At 38.8% G+C, this 22110-nt stretch overlaps 1 protein-coding gene across 1 annotated transcript in view; it reads right to left on the minus strand.

Annotated features, from left to right (window-relative positions):
- Nucleotides 1-22110, minus strand: part of CFAP92 (cilia and flagella associated protein 92 (putative)) — a 32549-nt gene that overhangs the window by 4796 nt on the left and 5643 nt on the right. The window contains exons 3-11 of the mRNA XM_083351716.1: nt 19633-20000; nt 11756-11950; nt 9190-9472; nt 7139-7303; nt 6080-6289; nt 3430-3574; nt 2230-2387; nt 1698-1861; nt 630-751 (exon numbers count right to left, since the gene is read on the minus strand). Coding sequence (XP_083207842.1) covers nt 630-751; nt 1698-1861; nt 2230-2387; nt 3430-3574; nt 6080-6289; nt 7139-7303; nt 9190-9472; nt 11756-11950; nt 19633-19679 — 1489 coding nt within the window. The 5' untranslated portion in view covers nt 19680-20000. The remainder of the gene's footprint in view (nt 1-629; nt 752-1697; nt 1862-2229; nt 2388-3429; nt 3575-6079; nt 6290-7138; nt 7304-9189; nt 9473-11755; nt 11951-19632; nt 20001-22110) is intronic.

A 22110-nucleotide genomic window follows, 5' to 3' on the forward strand; every position in this document is an offset into this window, starting at 1 on the left:
CCTGCTTCCAGTTGATGATTAACTATCATCTATCTACCCATTCCTTCCTCCCTCCTTCCCTCCCCAGCAATAGAAAGTACATGTGGTCAGATATGAGACCAAGTTTTTCAGTTTGCTGCTGTACAATACTAAAATATGGATTCCCAATGTTTTTCTTCATGGAATGAACACATACATGCATGCTGTGTGTGTGTGATGCGCAGGTGGTAGTCTCCCACCTGGAAACAGCAGCAGCAAAATCCAACCCAGCCATATTCACACAGCACTACAGCAGCCACTTATCTGTCCACCAGCCTGCTTGCAAGTCTTCTGAGACTTATGACTTTCTGCTGGGTTCCATATTGACTTTGCTTGTTGGAAACCAACAGGAACTCACAAGTTACTGTCAAATGAGGTTTAACATTTAATAAGGCACAGTCCGCACAACAACGGTTAGAAGGACTGGTGGGATTGCTTTCACTATGTGGTATAGTCACATGATAGTGCACTTTATGAGTGCATCACTTACTGACAGAAATTCCTCTCCCAATTACCATCATAACTCAGGCATTACCTATAAATAAAATATTGCCAGTACGTTTCCAGGGTACAGGACCTTTTACCAACTGTTTTACATGTACACTACTTACAATTACCATTTGCCACATTACTGTCATTCTCTGTTTTATCCATTGCTGAGACATGTTTCTTCAAAAATGAATCCTGTGGGGGGTACCTCTTGTAAAGATACGAATGATTCTGACAAATTAGTCTGGAAAAAAGCATCAACAGTTAGACTAAAATAAACTCATGTTTAAAAGAGATTAAAATGCTAAATTTTAAAACTTAATTCAAGTTTCGACTTAGTAAAATTAAAACAAAGCGTTGGCTTGAGAAGTGATGGTGTAAATTCTCTTCCAAAGAAGAGATCTTTACATCAGTCAAAGTTTTCTCATTTTTTAAATTAATTTTATTAAAGAATTTTTTATAGACTAATACATTAAAAAAAAAAGTAAAGAAAAGTGATAAGTAAATAGAGAGAGAGAGAGAGAGAGAAAAGAACAAAGAACATATAGAGTGTGGCTTCCAGCCTTCTTTACAACAGTCATAAATGCATTTATGATTACATAATGGTTTCCTGTTTCATATTCTTCCCTTTCTATTCATCAAACCCATAAATCATGAGCTTTCTTCTTCATTTTCAGTGAAAAGTCCATAAAGGAAACTTACTTTTTCCAGTCACAAATACAGTAACTTAGAATAAAAGTGGTGTATAGGGTGTGCGTGTGTGTCTCAAACGAAAAGGAATAAAGGAAAGCCTGCTTCATCCTTGCAGGACCTGGATTATCCAAGATTCGTGATCACCAGAGAAGCGTGGCCTTGGGAGCCTGAACTGAATTGACTACATACATGGATTTCATTAGACCAGCACATCTTGCCTAGGCAACCTTGGCTCTTTTATGACTCGTGGACTTCAACTCGCAGAATTTCAGAAATTCTGGGAGTTGAAGTCCACGAGTCATAAAAGAGCCACGGTTGCCTACCCCCGCCTAGATGCTAAATTGGTTGCAGAGGAGCCAGGTTTAAATATTTTCTCTTCTGTTTATAGTGATCCCTTGACTAAACCCTTTGAATTTGTAACTCTGTTCAATATCACACACCTTCAGTAAACTCTCTTAAACATTTTTTGCCATTTACTTATCTGTCAGGTGACACACCTGAAATCTGCTCCTTTCAGATTTTTAAATACATTGTGTGCCCTGTCATAGCACGGAATATTGTGGTTTGACATCAAGCTGTGGTGAATTTCAGCACCAGGAACAAATCCTTTACAGGGACTGCATTCTTCCATGTTACCTAAAACTCCCAGAACTGGAATAGACTAAAATGAGAAAGATTGAGATTTACAAGAATGCGATTTGATTTTCTTTTTCCTCAAGAGCTTCAGCATAAATTTAAATATGTTAGAAGATTATAGCCACACGATATATCTGCAACGTCTTTGGACTATTTCAGCAGGCAATGATGATGAAACTGTTGGTGCCTGATTTAACAGCGACAGCTGCTTACAAAATATTTGCAATTTTTCAGTAATCAATTTTACTAATTTTTATGCCACCCATCTCTGCTATAAGACAACTCTGGGCATCTTACAGATTATAAAAAGATAAATTGAAAAGTAATTAAAATATTAAAACTATACAGATTTAAAATTTTAAAACTACGCAAGAAGCCAGGACTAAGATTTACCTGCATCTTTAGAGATAACTTGACTGGTTTATCCTTCAGGAGACCCTGAAGACGAGCGACTTGGCAGCTGGCTTTGGGTCCACTAGAAATAAGCTCTGTTGCTGGGCAGCACCGATGAACTTTCAGCGCAGTATTAAAAGACGCTTGTATCTTAGACTCTTTTGTTCAGATGCGCCAGTTGAACAATGGCACAGAAAAGACATTGTAAGAAGAGTATCAGTCAGATCCTTACATCTAAATAATCCTGTTAAATCATTCAATTCCAATTAACTTTTAATAGAATTTCTGGCTTAATTCTGGAATTAGATCTAGAATAAATGTGAGACACTAAAAATTAGTAGCAGCAAGGCTACATAATACATTAAATGTAAGCGTACTCACATTTAGCCCCATATGCTGCTCATATTTTAGTGAACAAACCATAAGCTCAAATTAGGTAAGAAATTTTAAAAACCCTAATATAAGAAACTATACAAACCACTGTAAACCTTTTTACACCAACATAAGACATTATTCTGATCTTTGCCTCTTATCTACATATCTACCAATATCTATCTATCTATCTATCTATCTATCTATCTATCTATCTATCTATCTATCTATCTATCTATCTAATCTATCTATCTAATCTATCTATCTATCATATTAATCTGAGTTCAGTGAATAACCAACATTGAGCATCACCAAGGAAACTTATCTAGGCATACCCTTTTTCAGAAGGGTAGCTTTTGCTCAGTATTATAGGCCGAATGGCACATATGGCCTGCATGCTATGCTACAGCTATGCGGGACTGCAATTCAGTGATATCTGGAAGGTCATAAGAATTTCTGCCTTTGAGCCAATCTCCCAGACATCACTGCTAAGGACACTTACAGGTCTGGAAGGAGAATTAGATCCAACTACACAAATTACCACATTGCCTTTAAATGCTATAGCAATGTTACAGGAGGAGTCCAGAAAAGAGCACATCTCGATGCTTTGAGGTGAGAAAAAGCTGCCCTTCTCAAAAAGCATGCCTAGAAAAGTTTCTCTGGTGATGCTCAATGTTGGTTATTCACTGAACTCAGGTTAATATTATTAACTTCAGTCAAAACTGACCAGTAAATATTCTCTGTAACCGTACGCCTGATTTGGATTTGTAGGAAAGTTTAACTATTGTAAGTAGCTAGAACTGCCCTGGCATGGAATCTAGTGCCTACCTTCTCTACAAGGGTCAGGAGCCGGGTTTTGGACTACAGGCTTTTGGTAAAGCTCAAAATCAGCCCTCCGTTTGTCCCATCTCCATCTATCCCGATCCAGAACTGGCTTCATAAAACTAGCATTGAAGAAATTCTCCTGCCATTTCTAAATGAAGGAAGGAAACATAATAAATTTACCAATTTATTTTATTTATATCCCATCTTTTATTATTTCTGCAAATAACTCAAGGGGGGTGAACATACCTAATACTCCTTCCCTCTCCTGTTGGGAGGCTTCTCCAGAAGAAGCACCCTGTGAGATAGTTTGGTTGAGAGAGAGCTCCACAGTTGCCCAGCTGGCTTTTATTAAATTAAAAGTCCTAAAAACTCCTAACTGCAAAATGTGCCAATGATGGCAAGCATCTTGAATTTCTTTCACATTCAGAATAGGCTGATTAGTGATTTGAAGCAGCTTAAAATTATTAATTCACTATTTTTCCCCTGGGCCGGTGTGTGTGTGTGTGTGTGTGTGTGTGTGTGTGTTCTCAGAAGTTGTTTTTCCTTGCCTCCTCCCTAGGGCTGAAAGTGAGTGACTGCCCCAAAGTCACCCAGCTGGCTTTGTACCAAGGTGGGACTACAACTCCCAATCTCTTAGTATTTACCCTAATGCCTTAACCATGTTCTAATTTGTTTTGTATTATATTTTATGTATGTATTTGTGTTTGTGTGTATAGTATTTTGTGTGTGTGTGTATGTGTGTGCAAATGTGTGTGTGTGTGTGTGTGTGTGTGTGCGTGTGCATACACACGCATACAAACACACACATAGATATAAATATTCTGTCTACTCCTGGGGGAGAGAGACAGTAATCTTAAATTAAAAATCATCTTTCCTTTAGTTTTTGGTGATATCTTTGCCACAGATTGATTTGAAGCAGAAAGAAGGGAAAATTTAATCTCAAATAATGATTTTCAAAAAGCTTTTAAAAAACAAAACTATTGACATCTCTTTGAATTGTACTATTCAAAGCCTTTTGGGCCCACTCAATTATCATCGGCTCCTTTTTATCCCTGTTTGTCCACCATTTTAATATACATGTACCTTATCAAATTTGTATGTCAGAATATGCTTTGGACAACAGAAATAACTGATTAGAACAACTGATTTCTGTACAGTATTAGTGAAGAACCTTGAAATGACCGTGACCCTGATGCAAATCAAAATGTTTATTTTCAGGAAGTTTTAGAAAAATCTGTGGGGAGTAGTGAACCTGCTTGTTCTATAGAAAATAAAGTTTTGAACAAAGTGAATGGCTTTTATCTGTGATAAGGGATGGGAAAGAAAATGCAACAGCAATTGCCATTGTAGATGCCATGGCCACTGTAAAATTGCATGTGTCAGGCCCCTCAAATCATTTTCGGGGCGCTGCCATTCTGTTGGGAGGGCTTTTCCTCTGTTGGGAGGGGGAAGGTCGTGGGCTCTGGGATGTGTTTCTTCTGCTTTGTTCTTTCAAGCTTTGATGTATCTCTTTGGGTGTGAAAGGGGGAGGAATGTGCCTAAGGCTATCTGCCTTATCTCTGCTCCACTGAGAAGAGGATGCAATGCCTTCAACTGCCAGCCCCCATAACAACTTCACACCTGTGGATTGGCTGGATTTAGACTGGGCAGTTGGGTACCTGGGAGAGGTTTTGAAGAGAGGGGTTTAATGTAACATTTTGCACAGGAATTATTCAGATCTTGCCTAGCCTTTCTGCTTTCACTATCTCTCAATAAAGGTTCCTGTTGAAACAATGGCAGTTTCAAGTGTTCTGTTTTCTTGGGAGTATTTAGCTGAGACAGGACTTTACAAGAGAAACAAAACCAATGTTAGAAAAAAATAAAAAAATATTTATGTAGTATTTGGCAAATGTATGTAGCTGCCCATAATATAACTCTCCTCATATGTTTCATGGAGAGATCCAGAGGCCAGCCTTTGGTCCTGACCAGTTATAATCATGCATGCACTAAAATACCAATTAGATGTGGAGATGTCTCATTACTGTTCTCACATAATTAACAGAATAAACCTAGGTATGTTTACCCACACGTTGTGTTTACCCAGAAATAAATACTGAGTTCACTGAGTCTTTTTCCTAGGAAAAACAACAAAGTCTAAATCTTAATATCTCTGTAGATATTGCTTACTATCTGCAGAAGAATCTGAAATTAAATAATATAAAAACAGCTATCAATTTGCTTATTGAAGAAGCACATCACTCCCTTTTCTTTATCCCTGCACTTAAATAAGTGAAGTGAAAGTGAAGTAAAAAAAAAATTCAGATCCACTGTGAAGTGTATCCTGTTCACAAGAGTTAAGGGAAATAAAGAGACTTATTAAAAATGTGCATTGGACTCTATATGTTAAAATGCTTCACTAAATTTAGCAATATTAGTACAAATCAAGCATAACCTGATAAGCATATACTACTGATCAACTTCTCTGCAGAAATTTGCTTCATATCCTCACAACAATAAAATATCTACCAGTAACAGTAGAGTGAGAGTTTCAAGTCTGAATTTAGTCTCAATCTGGCCTGAAACAAATATCAATTCTTGAATTTTCCTCACAGTGTAGCGATGAAGCATGCTGTTCCTAGTAGATGATAAATAGAAATCTAAAACTTATAGTTACCTCTCTTAATTCTATCACTCGTGCCTCATCAGGCCTACGGGGATGTTTGTTGGAGTCTGCGCTGCTCTTAAATCCAGGATTTGCAAACCCTCCAGGATACAACCACAATTTCTTTGATAGTTGAATACGTTCTTTTAATATACTCTCCTCATCCACTGGGTCAAACATACCTGACAGATATTCATTATAGGCATATCTTTTTCCTGGCATCTAAAAAAAGGAAATATATAAAATTATATATGCACACATTGTACATATACATACCCTGAACTCTAGTGGAATTCATCATAGACCAATGCAGAGAACAGCCTTCTCCAACTTGCTGTCATTCATACTACAATACTGCAACTACTCGTATCTCAATCAACAAGGTCCAAACGTCTAGAATATGCAGTTGTACTGATCCCAACATAGCTGGAGAATATCACATTTGGGTGCCTTTGTCTGAAGTAAATTCAAAAACTGTTAACAAATGAGGGTGAAGGTTCGTTCTCCGAGCTTGTGGGTTGGTTTCCATTTCCGAACATTTCATTACCAGGCTAGGTAACATATTCAGTGGAGTTTAGGGGATGTCGATGTCGGTGTTCTTAAACAGAAGAACACTGACACTGACATCCCCTAAACTCTGCTGAAGATGTCACCTAGCCTGACAACGAAATGTTTGGAAACCAATCCAAAAGCTTGGAGTACGAACCTTTACCCTCACCCTACATCCGAGCTACAGATATTCGCCACTCCTGCAAAATGTTAACAACGTTTAATACTTTCATTTTCAAACATTAGGCATGTAATGGATGACCATCGGTAGTCTTATTTAATTTTATCTCATACCCAGAAAACTACTATTCTTTACACCTTTTCTCAAGTCACTTTTCTCCCCTCTCCCCTCACTGAGGCACATTTTGAGGACCACTAGAGGCACATCAGTCTTCAGCTCTCTGCTCTCTCATTTGGAATTTCAGCAGTCCTGGAACAACGTGCCTAGACTATTAGACATTTCCATATAGATTTCTAGGAAAAAACATGAAAAATATTTAAAGACAAATCTTGTTTCCTTGCCTTTGCCATTTCTTGTCGAAGTAGCTTCTTTGCAATTTCTGCTGAATTTAACGTCTGACAACTATAGTTAAAGATAGCATTTTCACCAAAAGGGAAAGCTCTGATAGTTCTCGGGATCTCTCTTTCCAATATCTCATTGAGGAAGTTCACATAATCAATATTGGACTGAAAGACATACAAACATGTAAAATTATACTAGCTTTGAATGCATTCCTTCCCCCCCCCCAAATATATTAACTACTCTGGAAAACATCAGTAATTAGACTGGCAAATACAGAACACATATTTCCATTAAGCATTAGAACAGTAAATTAAGATTAAACCTGTCCTCTCTGCCAATTTTCTGAAAAAGGATTTCCTAAGATGCTACTTTAAAGGCAATATTCTGCAGGTAACAGAAATGTAGAAGCCCAATTCTATTTGTGAATTAACATTGTGTTGTTGACTGCTAGCAGCCAATCACTTTTAGTTAAGATAACAATTCAATTGCATCTCTCATACAAAATTAGTGATATCATGTTAGAAGTAAATGGTTAAGTCAAAAAAAAATCACAAACAGTCCTAAAAGCAATTCTTGAAACATTCGCAATAATTGGATAGTACTTTATAACAGGGGTCCCCAACCCCTGGGCTGCAGCCCAATACTGGGCAGCAGCCTGTTTGAAACTGGGCTGCACGAGTGATGGGCCAGCAGGCGCATGTGTGCAAAGCTCCACTCCCATAAGCAGAGGATGCTTGAGTGGAGAAAGCTTGTACCTGCATGCAAAGCTCCATTAACGTGAATGGAGCTTCCCGCTCGAGCACTCTCCGCTCATGCAAGTGAAGCTTTGCACATGAGCGCAAGCACCCTCTGCTCATGCACAAGGTTCAAGTGGAGGGTGCGTGTGCCCGCTGCTCACACCAATGGAGCTGTGTGCATGCACATGTGCCTACAGTTCACACGTCCTCCCCTCCTCGCGCCAGGCCAGGCCACCAAGGTGGGAAAGTTGGGGATCGCTGCTTTATAAGACAAACTATGTGTCTTAAGGGATGAAAGTACTTCTCCCTTTAAGCTGGCATCTTATGAATGGTCAGGCCTAGCATAATTATGCTGAACACAAATCCTCAGGTTTGTTTTCTGAGAAAATACTATTTTCAGGACACAATTGCTTCCATACAAACAAAAATACCAAATTTTGATCCCGTCACCATGGGGATGTTGCAGTGGCCTTGTGAAAAGTGTGAAGCAGTGTAAAAAACAGCTATAACTCAGTTTTTCAGTGCCATTGTAACTTTGAACGGTCACTAAATGAACGGTTATAAGTCAAGGACTACCTGTACTAGAAAAATAACCCTCTGAATAAGTGTCTGGCCAGATAGGAAGATGTGGTTGAAGGCTGCATTAGTTTTAGCTCACAAGAATAGATTCACTGAATGCAGAAATCATTCACGAACTTATTCCAGAATCCATTAAGATTTATATAGAGATTGTACTTGATCAAATTTCCCTGGAATGAATACATTACTTTCACATGGGCTCCAATCTGCATGCTAAGGAACCAGTCAACTTACAGTCCCAATTGAGACCGGGACTTCTATCATTAAGAAGAGATGCAGTTCCTAAGTGAGCAATAGTCAATTTTACGACCTTTTCCCCTGAGAATGTTAAGGGAATCTGGCTTCCCCACTGATGTAACTTGTCAGACGTTCCATGGTAAGGTCAAAAATGGGGTTCACCAGAATGCTATAATCATCATAAATACATGCCGGTAGCCAAGCATTCAAATTTTAATCACGGGCACACTGCAACGGTTGCACAAAGACCAATTACAAATCACTTTTTTTCAGCATCACTGTAACTTCAAAAGGTCGTTAAACAGATGGCTGTTAAGTTGAGGATTAACTGTATGTGCAGCTGTATGGGATTTTAAAAAAGGGGGGGAATCTGCATAACAGAAGCTGGCATCTGGTGATGAGCCCCACCCAGCACAGCTAAAAAATCACCTTAATAAAATCTGTACAGGTTGCCAATTCTTTCTGCGAGGCTATTTTCACTACTGCATTTCACCCACCTGGATATAATTACGTGGTGCCTGATTCTCTTGTTCCTTTTTTCTCAGTACATACTCCTTGTTGTAGTTATCCAAATGAGAACACCCATACTGCCTCATGCTTGAATCCTTTTGCATTTTACCGAATGATTCCAAGATCTCTGGGGGCTCCTTTGTATACATGTCAGCTTTAGTCAAGGGAACCCCAAACTCCTGACTCAACACTGTGATCATTTCTGCTGAAGGCAAGAGACCGTAATGGACCACTTCCCTTAATTTCTTATTGTGGCAGATGTAATCAAGTCTGCAGGGTGGAAAGAAAGAATGAACAACTGAAGATCAGTGCTGTAATTTAAATAAGGGAATTATTAAATTTGTTTTTAATTTGACAACTGTTTGTTTTAAATTTTTCACCTTAACTGTGCTGTTGAAAAGCAAATTGCATCTCTTTTTAATAAAAAAAAATCACATAGCAACATTTTACTTTGGACCAAGAATCAAAACAGTGAAACCAATCAAACTGAAAATGAATATAAAACTAATATAATGGGGATATGTGTGTGTGTGTGTGTGTGTGTGTGTGTGTGTGTGTGTGTGTGTGTGTGATTTAAAATTTACACCTGGGATTCCAATTTAAAAACTGGAATCCCAGGTGTAGACATTTGAAGTCAGTAAAAATAAAAATGATGGAACTTCGGGATATAAGAGAAAATTCTTCTTTATTGCTGAGCTTTTGTCAACAAGCTATTGACATCATCAGAGCAAGGGCTGAATGATAAGGGAGTCACTACATACACTTGTAAAAGAAAAGAGTGGAGCAAGAATTCTGCAGATGATTTGGCATATTGAAAAATAAACAGTACACAATATTTATATTTAATAAATACTTAATATAAGCTTTCCATACTCAACTGGACAACTTCTAAGTTTACCTGCAAACAGATCAGATTGGACAGTTAATAGACATTATATTATATAATACACACACGCACACACACATATACACATATACATACATATATACATACACACATACGTATATACATATATATATTTGAACTCAGTAAAAATACAAATGATGGAACTTCGGGATATAAGAGAAAATTCTTCTTTATTGCTGAGCTTTTGTCAACAAGCTATTGACATCATCAGAGCAAGGGCTGAATGATAAGGGAGTCACTACATACACTTGTATTGCAGTTATAACGTTCAAATTGTGTAATGTGGGTGTGGCCTGTTCGTGACAAGCTCGCTCATTTATAATTACAGTGGTTCCGGCTTTGCTGGAAAAGGCCGGTCTCTGGTTGATTTTTAAAAGTTGTGCCTAGCAGCTGCTTGGTGCGTATCAGGCACGACTTTTAAAAATCAACCAGAGACTGGCCTTTTCCAGCAAAGCCGGAACCACTGTAATTATAAACGAGCGAGCTTGTCACAAACAGGCCACACCCATATTACACAATTTGAACGTTATAACTGTCATACAAGTGTATGTACTGACTTCCTTATCATTCAGCCCTTGCTCTGATGTCAACAGCTTGTTGAAAAAAGCTCAGCAATAGAATTTTCTCTTATATCCCGAAGTTCCATCATTTTTATTTTTACTGACTTCAAATATATATATGTATATATGTATGTGTGTATGTATATATGTATGTATATGTGTATATGTGTGTGTGTATTATATAATATAATGTCTATTAACTGTCCAATCTGATCTGTTTGCAGGTAAACTTAGAAGTTGTCCAGTTGAGTATGGAAAGCTTATATTAAGTATTTATTAAATATAAATATTGTGTACTGTTTTTTTTTTCAATATGCCAAATCATCTGCAGAATTCTTGCTCCACTCCTTTCAGGTGTAGCACTGAGTACTTGTGTCCTAATCAGTTCTGCAGAGGTTCTAGGTAGCAACAAATCTCATCTGGACCAGGAAGTGATCAGATTATGCATTCAGAGCCACAGAATGATCATTCAGAGACAAAACAAAACCCACTGTACATTCACCTGAGTCAGACTGAGGCTACTTGGGACAGACCTACAGCTATCATGGAGGCCATAAAATCTGAGTTCGGCCAGACCCTCACCCCAACCCAAGATAAATCCTTACCATATTCAAATTCTAAATCTACATGATGTCAATGCTAACATAGATGTTTTTCAATTGACAACAGGTAGAAATGTAGCCATTTTTTCCTTTTCGCTTTTAGAGTTAGATGATGCTGGGAGGGGGAATGTAAATGAGAGTCCAGCTAGACATAACAACACTAAACGTAGCATGAGAATCAAGGTTATTGAGCCAGAGCTGATAAAGAATTGGCGGGCTGGAGAGCTGGAGAGGAAGCCCGTGCTTCAAATTAATTGGGGAATGTGATTTATGACTGTTAATTGGAAGAGGGAATTGTGCTTTGATACTATGTGCCCAGGGGAGGGGAATTCAGTTTTTGGCTTCGATTATGTAAGTGGCGATATTATGCTACTCGAATAAAAGATCCTTTTAGATAAACAATGCCTCTAAGTTCTTTTGAAGAGTTTCATCTGTCGGAACCATGACACATAACTTATATGCCACAATTTAACAAAGCTGTAACCTGGAAAGAGCTTCAAAACACGGCTGAGGAACCATATCCCTGATATATAGCAAAGGTTGTTTCATGATGCTTGACAGTGGCTTGCAGAGACGGATGTGAAGCAGGATAGCTTCAAGATCTATATATAGCCGCTTGTGAAAAGACAGGTGTGAATTATAGAATATCTGTAATCTCCCATGCTCCGTTTCCTGCACCCTGTAAGATAGAAAATTGGACTACATTAACTAATAAAGCCCTAATTTCTTCTGTTGAATTTGACTTTTAAAACACAGATACAAATAAATCTCTGTACTGCATATCAATTTTCTACATTTTCTCCAAAAAAACCCCTACTCTTGTGTAAAAGCAACATGAAGACACAAACGGCATTCCTGAAAAAGCAAATCCCAGCAAAATAAATTGCAATATTTTTAAAGGGCATAACTAAGGAAAACCTGCACTAACAATGGCTTACTGGTCTGAAACATGCACTTCTTGTCATTTGAGATCATGCCGAGTTGGGGAAACTGAAGCCAATTCGTATTATGAACTTTTCCAGCTGCTTTAGGCCATTCACATGCCTAGATCTCTACTTGCGAAGGATTGCTGCAATAATTAACATCTAGCTACTGCCAAACTCAGCATATTTTAACATTCTGCAGAAATAAAGGCAAGACTATAAATGAAGTACTCAGATCAGCCTTCTTCCTTGTAGCTGTACTAATGCTATGTTGGAACAAACTGCATTTTAACTCTACAAATATAGCAAATATGTTACTCCTATTTATGCACTTCCTATAACGCTGATATAGAAATTTGCATATAAAACAAAAGGTATGCATCGAAAAGCAAGTATAATATGAAGCTTTGGGCTCAAAAGGCATTCCCTTTGGTGTGAATGAGAACAGGAGGTCACTTGCCACTTTAATACATTCAAGTATAGTTTGGTCTAAATATTGTGTCCTGTTAAACTACACACCATAGGTGTTGAGACATTCTGTTGTTTTTTAAATAGATATGCATAACAGCCATAGGAATAGCCTTGAGGAACAGGAGGAAGAGCTGCAGCCAAAGGCAAGAGTCAGACAAAAGAAATGTGAGCCTTGTGCATAAATGTAATTTGAAAAAGCCTCTTAGACTTGATCTTCCCTAGTTCTCGTGAAGATAAAGAGGGAGTGGGGAGATACATTCAGACTTGCAAGGTTCTTTTACTGTAACCTTGTAATAAAAAGTAGTACCATAGTAGCATGCACGACTGTAGTTTCCTACTTTGGGCTCCCTGGAAGAGTTGACTATTTCAGCTCCAAGGATTTTTTATTTTTTTTATTTTTTTATTCCATTTATATCCCGCCCTTCTCCGAAGACTCAGGGCGGCTTACAAGCTTAGCAGTAGCCTTCATTCTATGTATATGTCTGCTTATTAGGGCTTTCACACACACACCAGCGGCATTATTACAAAGTCAGCTTAATTGCCCCCAACAATCTGGGTCCTCATTTTACCTACCTCGGAAGGATGGAAGGCTGAGTCAGCCTTGAGCCTGGTGGGATGCGAACCTGCACTAATTGCAGGCAGCTGGTGTTACTTAAGGAGGCATTAGCCCACTGCTCCACCAAGGATCATCAAAATATTTCCTGGTCCTGCACAATAATATCATACAAGTAGAAGAAAGCTAGCTTTTTCCATTGTGTCTTAAGTCAGTCTTGTACTGTAAAATTCTAATCTAACAGTGTAGCAAAAGCTGATCTAACTGCTTGGCTTGGTCTTTGAGGGTGATGGATATTAAAGAAACATTTATCTTTCTCTGGACTATGCAACTGAACTATCATGATTAATCCTTGCAAAAAAAAAGAGGGGGGGGGGGAAACTGAATGTCAATATCTTACACTTAAAATATTTTTAAAGCTTTTTTTTACAAACACTGCAGTCATCTCTAAAGACTGAAAATGACAGAATAAGTTACAAGGTAAAGAAAAAGGTTTCCCCAGTCCAATCATGTCTGGCTCTAAGGGGTGATGCTCCACTTCTTATCCAAAGGAGCCAACATTGCCCGAAGACACTTCCATGGTTATATGGTCAGCATGACTAGATGCCCAAGGACACATTTGCATGCTATTGAATTGCTAGGTTAACAGGAGCTGAGGCAAGTAATGGTAGCTCACCCTGTTCTGCAGCATTCAGGTCTCAAACTTGAGCTATCAGCTCTCCAGCTGACAATCTCAGTTTCTTTAACCACTGAGCCATTGTTACCCCAGGTAGAAGTAACTAAGTTTAAATTCACATTCACATACCTCTGGTTTTGGGTGGGGTTTTTTTGAGAATTAGCAAAGAAATGTGTCCTGTAAATGTACAAACTCAGTGTCAAAAGAATAGTCTAAATATGTTATATTCTTCTTAGGTAGAAGATGATTAATGCTAAAATAAAACCATTTCCCTAATTAATAAAAGTATTAACTGCAACACAAAAGTTTTCATCCAAGGTATAATAGATATAGTACAGCTTTATAGAACTCTTATTCCTCCCAAATGGCTGGGTATTCTAGCAGACAATCCCTAACTCCCTGAAAGGTATCAACGGCTCAGTTTGGAAGATCATATAGGAGCCGTGGCCAGGGGGGCTTTTGCCCAGGTTTGCCTAGTGCGCCAGTTGCAGCCTTATCTGGACCGAGACGCCCTACGTAAAGTCACTCATGCGCTTGTGACCTCCTGGATATACTACTGCAATGCTCTCTACATGGGACTGCCCTTGAGTACCACTCAGAGGCCTCAGCTGGTGCAGAATGCGGCCGCGCGAGTTGTGATGGGGGGTTTCCCGATACTCCCATGTAACGCCTCTTCTCCGCGAGCTGCATTGGCTTCCAGTTGCCCTCCAGGTGAGATTCAAGGTGCTGGTGATGACCTATAGAGCCCTAAATGGCATGGGTCCGGACTATCTTCGGGAGCACCTGCTGCCAGCATCAACTTCCCATCGTCCTGTGCGCTCCGACAGGGAGGGCCTCTTCAGGGTGCCGCCGGTCAGGGAGTGCCGGCTGGCAGCCCTGAGGGGGAGGGCATTCTCGGTGGGCACGCCTGCCCTATGGAATCAGCTGCCTATGGAGCTCCGGATGGCCCCTGGCCTTCGCTCGTTTCGCCGGGACCTAAAAACTTGGCTATTCGAGCTTGCCGGCCTGGACTGAGGGTTTTTGGGTTATGGTTTTAATTTTTAATTATTTGGGGGCTATTTAATTTAATGTAATTTTAACCTGTATATATTGTACTGTTTTAATTTGCCCTGTAAACCGCCCTGAGTCCCTCGGGAAAAGGGCGGTATATAAATCTAAATAAATAAATAAATAAATAAATAAATAAATAAATAAATAAATAAATAAATAAATAAATAAATAAATAAATAAATAAATAAATAAATTTAGACTGAAGCTATGGGGAGGGAGGGAAAGAACTCTGGATTCCCTATCCACCCACACTCCAACCCAACATATAAATCCTGAACTACATCAGGTCCCTTGATGCCTACCATCTCCTTTCAAAAAAACAATGGATATAAAATGTGAGCTGTGTAAAATAGAATCGTTTGTACCTAAAAGTCATTCAGCTTTATGAATTCCACCATTCCTAGGAAAAATGATTTGGTTACAGTGGATTCCTAACATACAAAATAGAGATGTTCAAAATATCCAAATAAAGATTAGATAGATAGATAGATAGATAGATAGATAGATAGATAGATAGATAGATAGATAGATGATAGATAGATAAAGATAGACATAAATATGATAGATAAGACAGATGATATAGAGATGATAGATTAGGTAAGATAGATATATAGATATAAATGATAGATGATAGACAGATGATATAGATTAGATAGACAGACAGACAGATGATATAGATATTTCAAATATCTGAGAAAGTCTAAATATAACAAATATAGAAAGCTACCAATTTCTACAGCACTATTCTTTTTTTTAAATATTCAGGCATAGATTTCATTCTAATATACTGTTTCAGTCCCATTCATGGATTACTGCATTGTCGTGGCGAAGGGGCTTGCGTAATTCAATGAAGCTATGAGCTATACCATGCAGGGCCACCCAAGACGGAAAGGTCATAGCAGAGAGTTCTGACAAAACATGATCCACTGAAGAAGGAAATGGCAACCCACTCCAGTATCTTTGCCATGAAAACCCCATGGACAGTACCAAAAGGCAAAATGATATGACGCTGGAAGATGAGCCCCTCAGGTCAGAAGGTGTCCAATATGCTACTGGGGAAGAGCAGAGGGCTAGTACTAGTAGCGCCAGAAAGAATGAAGCAACTGGGCCAAAGCCGAAAGGACGCTCAGCTGTGGATGTGTCTGGTGGTGAAAGGAAAGTTCGATGCTGTAAAGATTTTTTCTCCACAGGAACCTGGAATGTAAGATCCATGAATCAAGGAAAGCTGGATGTGGTCAAATAAGAGATGACAAGACTGAACATCAACATCTTAGGTATCAGCGAACTAAAATGGACAGGAATGGGTGAATTTAATTCAGATGACCATCAGGTATACTACTGCGGGCAAGAATCCCTCAGAAGAAATGGAGTAGCCTTCATAATAAAAGAATAGGAAAAGCAATACTGGGATACAATCCTCAGAATGATCTCAGTTCGAATCCAAGACAAAACATTCAATATCACAGTAGTCCAAGTCTATGCCCCAACCACCAGTGCTGAAGAGGATGAAATTGACCAGTTCTATGAAGCCCTACAGCACCTTATAGAACACCAAAAATGATGTCCTTATCATCATGGGGGATTGGAATGCTAAAGTAGGAAGCCAAAAGATAACCAGAATAACAGGCAGGTTTGGCCTTGGAGTACAAAATGAAGCAGGGCACAGGCTGATAGAATTTTGTCAAGAGAATACGATGGTCATAGCACTCTTTTCCAACAACCCAAGAGATGGCTCTACACATGGACATCACCAGACGGTCAACACAGAAATCAGATTGACTATATGCTCTGCAGCCAAAGATGGAGAAGCTCTATACAGTCAGTAAAAACAAGACCAGGAGCTGACTGTGGCTCAGACCATGAGTTTCTCATTGCAAAGTTTAGGCTTAAACTGAAGAAAGTAGGAAAAAGCACTAGGCCACTCAGGTATGAATTAAATTATATCCCTGTTGAATATACAGTAGAGGTGACAAAGAGATTTAAGGAATTAGATCTGATAGACAGAGTGCCTGAAGAACTATGGACAGAGGTTCGCAACATTGTACAAGAGGTAGCAACCAAAACCATCCCAAAGAAAAAGAAATGCAAGAAAGCAAAATGGCTGTCTGAGGAAGCTTTGCAAATAGCTGAGGAAAGGAGGGAAGTGAAAGGCAAGGGAGAAAAAGAAAGATACGCCCAACTGAATGCAGAATTCCAGAGAATAGCTAGAAGAGATCAGAATGCCTTCTTAAATGAACAGTGCAAAGAAATAGAAGAAAACAATAGAATAGGGAGGACCAGAGATCTTTTCAAGAAAATTGGAGAGATGAAGAGTACGTTTAATGCAAAAATGGGCATGATAAAGGACCAAAATGGCAGGGACCTAACAAAGGCAGAAGAAATTAAGAAGAGGTGGCAAAATTACACAGAAGAACTATACAGGTATGAGTTTAACATCCCTGATAATCACAATGAGGTGGTCACTGACCTCAAACCAGACATCCTAAAATGTGAAGTGAAGTGGGCCTTAGAAAAACTGAGCAACAACAAAGCTAGTGGAGGTGACAGTATTCCAGATGAGCTATTCAAAATCTTAAAAGATGATGCAGTAAAAGTGCTAACATTCAATTTGCCAGCAAATTTGGAAAACTCAACAGTGGCCACAGGATTGGAAAAGATCAGTTTACATTCCAATTCCAAAGAAAGGCAGTGCCAAAGAATGTTCAAACTATCGCACCATTGCACTCATTTTTCATGCTAGTAAAGTTATGCTTAAAATCCTACAAGCTAGACTCCAGCAGTACGTGGATCGAGAACTACCAGAAGTACAGGCAGGATTTCGAAGAGGCAGAGGAACTAGAGATCAAATTGCCAACATACGCTGGATCATGGAGAAAGCTAGAGAGTTCCAGAAAAACATCTACTTCTGCTTCATTGACTATGCTAAAGCCTTTGATTGTGTGGATCATAACAAACTGTGGCAAGTTCTTAAAGTGATGGGCGTACCAGACCATCTTGTCTCTTGAGAAACCTATATGTGGGCCAAGAAGCAACAGTGAGAACTGGACACGGAACCACTGATTGGTTCAAAATTGGGAAAGGAGTCCGGCAAGGCTGTATACTGTTGCCCTGCCTATTTAACTTATATGCAGAACACATCATGAGAAAGGCAGGGCTAGATGAATCAAAAGTTGGAATTAAGATTGCCAGATGAAATATCAACAACCTAAGATATGCAGATGATACCACTCTAATGGCAGAAAGTGAAGAAGAACTAAAGAGCCTCTTGTTGCGAGTGAAGAAGGAGAGTGCAAAAGTTGGGTTGAAACTAAACATTAAGAAAACCAAGATCATGACATCCGGCCCTCTCATTTCCTGGCATATAGATGGGGAAGAAATGGAGGTAGTGACAGATTTTATTTTCCTGGGCTCCAAGATCACTGCAAATGGGGACTGTAGCCAAGAAATTTAAAGATGTTTGCTCCTTGGGAGGAAAGCCATAGCAAATCTAGACAGCACACTAAAAAGCAGAGACATCACCCTGTCAACAAAAGTGCATACAGTCAAGGCTATGGTCTTCCCAGTTGCAATGTATGGCAGTGAAAGTTGGACCATAAAAAAGGCTGAGCGCCAAAGAATTGAAGCCTTTGAACTATGGTGCTGGAGAAGACTCCTGCAAGTCCCTTGGACTGCCAGGCGATCAAACTGGTCAGTCCTAGAGGAGATCAACCCTGACTGCTCTTTAAGGCCAAATCCTGAAGCTAAAACTCAAATACTTTGGCCACTTAATGAGAAGGAAGGACTCACTGGAGAAGAGCCTAATGCTGGGAAAGATTGAGGGCAATAGAAGAAGGGGACGACAGAGAATGAGGTGGCTGGATGGAGTCACTGAAGCAGTAGGCGTGAGCTTAAATGGACTCCAGAAGATGGTAGAGGACAGGAAGGCCTGGAGGAACGTTGTTCATAGGGTTGCAATGGATCGGACGCAACTTCGCAGCTAACAACAACAAAATACTGTTTCAGTATGCACAAATATTTTTAAAAAACATCAGGACCCACTTGAGCCACAGTTTAAGAGGGAAAAATCTAATACTTCTGTTTATAAATCTATGGAATGGGTCACCTATGAAATGTTCACAGGCTGAGCATTTGGAGCACCAGGGACTCTTGACATCACTTCTGAATTTTATCACCATTACTATGTTAGGATGTAACATCTTGTAAACTACCTTCAGAAGTAGATAACTGCAGGAAAAAAATTTTTAACAGTAAAATGGTGTTGATTACCTATCAATTTTTTTATTCCACATCCTCTTAAGTGCTTTATTTCTGAAACCTTCCAGGATAAGAAGGTGAATGGACCCGTCAATTATGTGAAACCCAGTAATAATATCTAGCCGAGAAATCTCTTCTAAGGAAAGTTTGTGATTCAGTTTCAAAGTATTAAGAGATTTTTGAGTTGTATCTATGGGATAGGAATCAAGTAGGAAAGCCTCTGCATTAATTTTTGTAATCTCCTGCATCAAATAGTGTAAGAATGAGGTATTATTATAATCAAAAAGATAAATGATGCAGCCATATGGACAATGTGCAGCAGCAGCAGCAGCAGTATCCTCTTCCTCTGCAGGACCTAATGGTACACTTATTTCAACTCTCACTTTAAGATATGACTCAGCATTTACATAATTCGCAGTTGGAAATTGAACAACCTGACAGTCATCTGTTTTCTTAGCCCCTGGGCTGGTGTTTTGTCCATGGTATTGGGATGTATCTTGAATTGAGCAGTTGTGAATTGGTGCACAGAAATTCAAGGTCCTTTCACCTAGCAGTAAATTGTTCAAGTTGATTTTAGCTACTCCATATGGGCTACAAATATTTCCTTTGGCTGTAATGGAATTCTGGGCCATATATCTCGAAGTGACAGTGCTTATGTCACTTAGCTTGCTGTCTCCTGGTTCCTCTCCAAACAAAGATGGCTTCATCTTGGGATCTTCCATTTTCTTGTCTCGGTCATGAACTTCAATTTCTAAGGCTGGTCCTCTTAGGTATTCACTGAATTTTGCAGGGTCTATTGTTCCTACAAGAATCACATTGATATCTTTAAAGAAGACATCAGTTCCATGATCTCGACCTTTTGTATAATGGGGACACGTATTGTAGAAAGTGTATTTGCAGTAAACAGGAGTGCAAGTTCTCTACAAAAGACAAAGTAACAGTATAAATGTTTAGCATAAATATGACTTGTTGATTCTAAGTTGATTTACTATACAAATATATTCCAGACATCTAATAAAACAACTTCAAAATAACTGATTGTCAAAAGACAATCAAAAAGAAAATATCAAATAAATTAAAGTAGGGGGAAAAACAATGATGGTCCAAGAGGGATGGCTGCATGCAGAATACTCCAAGCACACATACCTAAACAAGGTGTTCTCTAATCTAACAACTGAAAAAAAGCTTGTGTTCGTTCACATCTCACAAAGGCAAGATACTTGATATATCAACTTCTGAAGATAATGTCCTGTTTCAGGTTTCAAACATACACACATGGTTGCTAGGAACTTGAGTTGCTTCAGTATGAACAATCAAAGGAACATAAATCAATCTCTGAAGATAAGGTAGTTTCACTTTCCACAGAAATAGTAGAATAATCAACAATCCAAAATTGAGAGAGCCAAGCAAGATGTCTCATCCTTTCCAAGGATGGGAGTTTTAGATTGCTTACAAAGCAGATGGCAACAACATGGTCAGATACAGGAAATCAGACCATTGTTTCCAACAAGGAAACTAAGTCAAAGCTGCCTCTCAAAGAAGGCTGAAGCCAGCTGTGTCTAAAGCACATATATCCTTGATTGGCAAGAAGCCTTACTGAGCATCTTTGCTATGAGCTCCTCTACTCTCCAAGTACAAGTGCTTAGAAGCTGTATATCAACATCTGGTTATTCTGATTGTGCCTCAAATGATTCCTGGCTCAATGTGCCCTGATTCTGGCATTCAATTGGTTCAACTACAGTAGCTTCTCTGGATTCTATCTGAGTCCCAGGCCATGACACACATGGTGATAGAATATTAAGCTAAGCACTTAAGTCACACGTTTCTGTCTTATCTAACACACTAATAGTATCTATTTATTAAATCCAGGTCAGACTGGGAACCGAAATGGGATGTCACTGGTATGTTAACAATACATTTTTGTTTTCTTTTTCATCTGATTCAGGTGTGATGCTAGCTATTCTTATATGGAACAAAAGAATCTTTACATTAATCAAATAGAAAAGTAAATTCATGATGAATTAAAGGAATAATGATTTAAGAGAATATTTTGTTCTTATCTTCAGGGATTTATCTGTTTTAGTGGAGAGAATGATTAGGGATGAATGATATAAATACTTTGGAAGACAGAACAAGCAGCTGACAGTTAAGCAAGTAGATGGTAGAAAAATTGTTATCCTCATCAGCAACAAGGACCTTGAAAACACAATCGGATCAAAAGACTGCAAAATAACAGAATTACAATGTGAAAATAGATTTCTGCTCATTGTAGATCTAAATTGTGAAGGGCAAACAAGAGGAAATTCTACAGCACTTAAAATTCAGGACATCCCACTATAATGGATAATGGTTGATGTCTAACATCAGCCAGTTGCAAGAGCCCTCATGTCTATGCTAATTTCATGAGTGAGAGTCTTAGCAGTTAGTGTGGACACACCGGAGAGATACCAATAAAGGAGAATATTTGTAGCTCAGAGTTGAAATGAGGGGTTCTTGGCATTCCCTGAGCTTGGTTGTTTTCTTGAAGATGTTTCATTACCCAAATTAGGTAACTTCCATCAGTGCTAGTCCTGTTTAGTTTGTAAAAAAAACAAAACATCACTAGCAGTGTTGATGTTATGTAATTTGGGTAATGAAGGACCTGCAAGAACACCACCAAGCCCACCAAGCTTAGAAAGCACGAATAACCCTTCATACTGCAGTAGTAATTATACAGAGATTATATATGAGAGGATTGGAGAATGAGCAGTCCTCCCCCACCCTAGGTCAAGTAGGATATAAAGTGGAAACAAAACAACAATAATAATAGCAGCATTACAAAGGATTGAAGTGGCTTGTAGTGAAAAAATATAGAAAGAGGAATTGAATGTTTATGAAAGATAAAAGCCTTCTAAATAAATTTATCTGGAGAC

The sequence above is a fragment of the Vipera ursinii genome (genome assembly GCF_947247035.1).
Source record: "Vipera ursinii genome assembly, chromosome: 2".
Lineage (NCBI taxonomy): Eukaryota > Metazoa > Chordata > Lepidosauria > Squamata > Viperidae > Vipera > Vipera ursinii.